At 46.1% G+C, this 6,223-nt stretch overlaps 1 protein-coding gene across 1 annotated transcript in view; it reads right to left on the bottom strand.

The window, feature by feature from the left end:
- MIB1 (MIB E3 ubiquitin protein ligase 1) overlaps positions 1-5,312 on the bottom strand; it is a gene marked incomplete at its 5' end in the record, with an annotated part of 67,549 nt that extends 62,237 nt beyond the window's left edge. Inside the window, one exon of the mRNA XM_079533179.1 lies at positions 5,084-5,312. Within this exon, the coding sequence (XP_079389305.1) occupies positions 5,084-5,312 (229 nt within the window). The remainder of the gene's footprint in view (positions 1-5,083) is intronic.
- Positions 5,313-6,223: the final 911 nt, after the last annotated feature.

The following is a 6,223-nucleotide window of genomic DNA, read 5'->3' on the forward strand; positions in this document are numbered from 1 at the left end:
ACCCTGTTCTTTTTGGTGCTACACAACACCGCTGGCATAACAAAGCACGCATTGCAGGGCAGGAGCAGGCAAGTAATCCTGTTACAGGATGTTTCACCAATGCATTAGAGATCCGGAGGGAGAAGTGGCTTTGAATGCTTCCGGCAACAGTGGACAAAGAGGCAGTTCTAACTTCACCTACTAAAAAGAAAGCTGAAACAAAGTGCTACTACCACCTATAAAATGCAATAACTAAACTTTTACTCGTGTCACTAATACAAACAAAAGTACTACTTTAGAATATACTATTGATCTAAGAAGACTGAAATATTAACGTAACTTGAATGAGATAGAAAAGTACATGAGTGTGGTGGGCTGACCTCAGCCAGCTGCTGTACACTCACCTATCACTCCCCTTCTTCAACAGGACAGGGATAGAAAGTGAGATGAAAAAGCCTACGAGTGGAAATAAAGAAAGCGAGATCAACAACCAACTGCCAAGAGGGGAAATAAAACTTTGGATGCAACTTTGGGAAAATCTCATTTACTGCCTATTAAAAATAGAGCGATATGATGAGAAAAAATGATAACAACACCTACTTCCTATGCCCCTCCTATTCCCAGGCTCAACTTCACGCCTTTGTTTCCAACCCCTGTACCTCCTTCCTCCATCTTCAGGTGGGGCAGCTGAGTGGGGTCAGTCAGTGCACAACAACCCCTTTTGCAACTCCCCTTTTGCTGCTCCCCTGGCTACAGCCAGGTCCTGTCCGTGAGCAGCAGCTTCCTGCTGGGCGCATCCACCTGCCCTCCATGGGCTGCAGGGCAATACCTGCTTCACCGTGCTCTCAGCTGGGGCTGCAGGGGAATCCAGGTCTGTGCCCACACCTAGGGCTCCTCCTCGCATGTCTCTGGCCTTGGTGGTCAAATCAAATTGAAAAGGATCTAATCACCAGAACTCACTGCTAAGATGTTACTTCAGACTGGCTCTAGTCTAGCCCAACAGACTGAATGCTCAGCAGCATTAGTCTCACCCAAAAAATAAATCAGTCTGCACGCTCTACAACTACCCTGCAATACAAAAGGAAGCGCAGCAGAAACAACTGGCAGGGTGCATCAAGTGTAGGCACTGAAGCTAAACTGAAATTCTGACCAAAATGTGAGCTGCAGCAATCAAAATGCTTCTGCTCTTCAAAACAAAGGCTATTTAAGAAAGGTTAAGAACTGCAAATTGTGTGAAGTTCACATTTAGGAGTTTTCATTTTCCAGCTCTTCCCTGGATTGCCTGGGCAACATCTCCTCTGTTGCTACTTATTAATACAATTAATGTAAGAGATTTTACAGCCTTTATCTGTGTGTTTTTAAAACCTACGGTTGCTCTTAAAGTTATGAAGTGTAACAAAAGCATTGTTGTTCAAATCAGTTGCTCCTTGAATTTGTTACAAAGCTCTCTTCTGTACCAACCACACATTCAAGTGTGGCCATACGTAACTGCACCCCCTCCCTCCCCTCCAAAAAAAAAAAAAAAAAAAACCAAAACGTTTTAGCACTAAAAGTAAGATTGACAACAAGTATCACTGTTATACACAGCAGAAGCTGATAGCAATTCCAATCAGTTTTCAGAACCAACAAAATCTGGTTACCAAGGGACTTGTGGATCTCTACAGAACTTCTAAGAAGGTGGAATCCTTTCACATAAGGACAATACTGCCATCAGGCAAGAGAAACCATAAACTACAAAGAGATGCTCTGTTCTCCCCATTCTTTCACTCCATATATTTTTGACACAATGGTGAGACTGGAAACAACGGATTCTTAGAGATTAACCAAATTCTACCAAAACACGCAAACAAAACTCATCTATAAAGTGTTGGATTTGGCAGCAGCCAGACTTGCCATAGCATGTGTCCTGTCTCACAAGATAGAGGAGCAGGGAGGATTATTGTGTAGGAGACATGGGGGAAGGGCAGGCAGAACAAAGGACAGGCTCGCACAAACAAGCTTCACAAGGACCCTTGCTCATCCAACTACTAGAATTTTAGCTGAGGGGTTCTGTAAATATTGACAAGCAGCCACTGTGCAAAATCAATACAACCATACTTAAGTGCCTAAATTGAAACCTAAAAAAACAAGTCAATACTTCAGGTAAATCATCCAAGATGCTCTGCTTTTTAAGATGTTCCACGCAGCTCCCCAGGTTACAGCAAAATATTTGTGCAGGTACAGAAAACCATTCAGACTTTCAGGTTACACCTGAATTGTTAATACAGGCAGAGTGCAGCACACAGCTGCCGAGTTGCACACACACTCACTCTAACTGAAGGATAATTTTGCATCGGCATTTCATTTCCTGATCCCAGCTCCACCACCACCTCCCCTTATTCAAACACAATTGAGTACATACCATATGCAGGAAAATTACATTGTTACTTTGAACCAAAAGTATAAAAGAGGAAACGGATGACGAACACATTTTTGCCTAGGCCTTGTAGAACTAATCTTCAGAAAGAGCACAAACACACAGAATTCTGTAATGGCCACAAGTATTATGTTAACAGTCGGGAGGTACTCTTTGCAAGCACGCTACTGTAGTCTTCACCTTTGGCAAGAGTCTGCTTCCTCTCCTAAATAAACAGCGCAGTTCTACACATCTAATATTGCTTACTTTGAGATAAAACTGTAGTTTTGTGTCAAACAATTTCAAACTTACCTTTTCTTTCCTTTCCCACAACACTATTGAACAAAGATACTCTCAGGACTCTCCTCGAAGTTTCTTTTTTTTTTGCATTTTTTTGCAGATTCTTGGTTTAATCCTTAGTTTAATCTTAATCCTCTCAAATACTTTACCTTGCTTAAATAAATGCTGGCCAATGGAAATACGATCACTAATGGGCTGCTAACACAGCTACCTTGGTAGTGATCACTGAAAAAACAACATTCATTACTCAGACAAGTGCATCTAGAACAAACAGCCCAGAAGAGATCCTTCACATCAATCACTGACCAGATTTTCATGAAAATAGTCCTAAAATATTAATACTAACAGCTTAAAGTTTCACAAGAAGTTAACAGTACTTGCAGCACTGATGACAGTTTGCAGTCGTTACAAAGCAAGAACAGCACTACATTACTGAGTCTATGAAATATTGTTCTGGTATAAACCAAACATATGTACCTGTATATACATGTATCAAAACTCAGGGTCTTGCTTGTTTTAAATTAGAATGAGCTCCATTCATCGCTTCCACAAGCCCATGGATTCCTGATGCATCACCACTGTTTCTGAAAACACATGCCTCAAACTCACCAAAGCAGCTACTCTGGCTGCAAGGACTGCTTTTAAGAACCTATAATCAAGTCAGGTTTTGAATGCCTAAGAACTCTAGACCAATAAACAATCTAACTTTGCTTCCTACTGTTTTTTTTTTTTCCTTTGCTATAAACTTAAAATCATGTTATGATTGTAAAAGAGCTTTTTTTTTTTTAAGCATTAAACTATGAGATATGCTTGATTCAACACTTTGATATAAATTATCAGCAAACTAAGAACATCTCATAACGCCCCCTCACCTGCACCATGGTTAATGTTATGGTTATAAACCTCTGCCAACCAACTCCACAACTGCTGCAACTTAGATCAAAATTGTCTAAACGACCCTAGCAACAGAATCGAGTTACCATCCCATGTCAGAGTCCCTTATACTAAACAATGGACAGTCACTACTGTGGAGAAAAAAACACAAAAAGATAGAAAACTAAAGGGAAGCAATTTGGAAGAATACAAAATGGATCCAGTAGTAAAAACCAGATTGCAGCCCAAACTGACAGCATTCTAACCCCACGAGCTTTCAAATCAGACTACAGCGCTTTCTTTTTACTGCTTTACAGATTTTTACTCTTTCTATCTTCAGGGAACCGTGACCTGAAAAGCAAGTCCCTCTAGAAAAAAGCAACCTGGGTAGTTCCAAGCAGCAGTTCTGTAAGGATAGTGAACTCGGTGGCCAAAAACCTGGAGAATATTGCTTGCAAAGCCTGAATATTTTTTTAATTTTCCCCAAAACAATATATGCATGAAGCAGAAATTAAAACTCTGATACCGAACTATAAGCATAACTGAATATTCAGGACATAAAACTGAGCACTACAGCAATATCGGGATATAAACCTGATTATTATTAAGCTTACACTTCCAGATGCAGTTAACTACAATGTCAACTTTTAAGTAAGTCAGGCAGAGCTGCAATAATGAGCACGCAAAGCTCATATTCAGCCCTCATGCATACATTTCAGCTGTGAGTAGAAGCAGCCCCACTGGTTTCCACAAGACGTCAAAGGCAGGTAAAGTCTCAAAGCATAAACATCTACAAGACAAGGATCCCCAACCAGAAGGACGACTTCCAAAAGCCATCTCCAGCTGAAGCCTTAATAGCATCTCCCCTTCAAAACAACAACAAAGCACAACCACGAAGCAAGGGGAGGAGAAGCTACCCAGGCAGAGAAGCACAAAATCCGTCTCAAAGGCTCACTATGAAAGACCTACGTGGGGTTTCTTAGGAAGATTTTTCTAATTAGAATAATTAAATGAGTCTGTCTATTCCGAAGCCTGCTGGCTCCAACTCAACCCTGTAACTAACTGCCCCTCCTGCAATACCACACACAACTGGCTCAAAGTCGGCCTCTGCTCGCCACTGCACTCTGAATCAGGGATGTTACAAGAACACGATGTCCGAGCACCCCAACAAACAGCATCAATCACCCCGTTATTGAGGGGCTTCTCCTGGGAAACGCCCACCGCATTTCACATCGAACCGAACCATTCTGGAGTTCTCACTGCAGAGAGAAGGGAACGCTTCAGTGCCGCATCATGCCAGCACAGACCTAAACCCATTGTCCGAACCGAATTTATAAACATAAACACGGGGCAGACGAGGAATTAAAGGAAGAAATGCACGGTTTTTCTTTTTCCCAGTACCTCCACCCTTCAGGTCTGCCGACACACCGAGCAGACACGGCGCTGGTTACAGGACAAAGCGGCGTTCCCATCACTCGTACACACACCGGCTCCGACACCCGCCCGAGGAAGGCCCGCCGCCCCGACCCCGCTCACCGGTGGGCGCGCTGTCCAGGATGCGGAGGTCGTAGGCCCCAGAGCAGCGGTAGTTGGCGGCGGTGCCGTTGTCCCACACCACCACCACCTCCTCGGGGCTCTCGAAGCTGCGCACGGTGCCCACGTGGCCCTCGCCGCCGTCCTGTTTCCCCCACTTCCAGTCAGGGCCGCGCACCACGCGGGCCCCAACGCCTTCCACCATCACGCGGTTGTTCCTTGAGCTGCTCATCCCGCCGGCGCCGCGCGGGCCCGGCCGGCGGGGCGGCCCCGGGGGGACGCCAATGGGGTCGGGAGCGCGGCGGGAGGCCGCGGGCCGCCGCCGCGCCGAGAGAGGCGATCCCGACGCGACGCCGGGCAAAAGCCGCGGCTGCCAGGCAGAGGCCTGCGAGCCGCTCTCCTCCTGCCTGCGGGCCGCCCGCCGCCGGCCCGCGACCGCCGCTACATCCGGGGACTGCGGCCGCGACGGCGGCGGCACCAGGGAGACCGGCGGCGGCCGGCAGCCCCCGCCTCCCCGCCTGCGCATGCGCTCCGCACTGGCGCCGCTGCGCAACTGCGGGGTGACGCCGCTCGAGCGCCCCCTGCCCTGTGGCTCCTGCGCCGTGAGGTGATTTGGCGGCAGCAATGAGTGGGGGGTGGGGGGGTGTCTCGTTCGAGCTGCTGCATCTCGCTCTTCCCTCTGTAATCTTAAACAATGCTATCCTTCATTCAAAACATTGTTTTTCTTTCCCCCTCTGTGTTCTTTGACAACTTCTTGAAGGTGTCTACTTAAAAGGACGGGCGCATCTGCACCAGGCAAAAGAGTGCTTTTTCAGGCAGCCCAGCTACTCTTGTATCCTGAGCATTTGTACCGTTTTTATGCTTCTTTCCACTTCCGTGGGTATTCATACGGTTAGAAGAGTCCACGAGATCGTTTCCTGGCTTCTTTCATGACCATTCTAACACAACATATAGAAGAACACCATAATACAAATAGCCACCACATCTCTCCTATCATCCATCCCTTCCAAACCCTGAACTAAAGTTAAAAAATGCCTCCTCAACACAAAGCTTGGCCCTGGCAATAGGCACTGCCAAGCAGCATCTGATTGCTACTTCTACAGTGACTGCTGCTTTTACACTATGCCAACCGGTACCCCCCAG

This window comes from Tetrao urogallus, assembly GCF_951394365.1.
Source record: "Tetrao urogallus genome assembly, chromosome: 3".
Taxonomy (NCBI): domain Eukaryota; kingdom Metazoa; phylum Chordata; class Aves; order Galliformes; family Phasianidae; genus Tetrao; species Tetrao urogallus.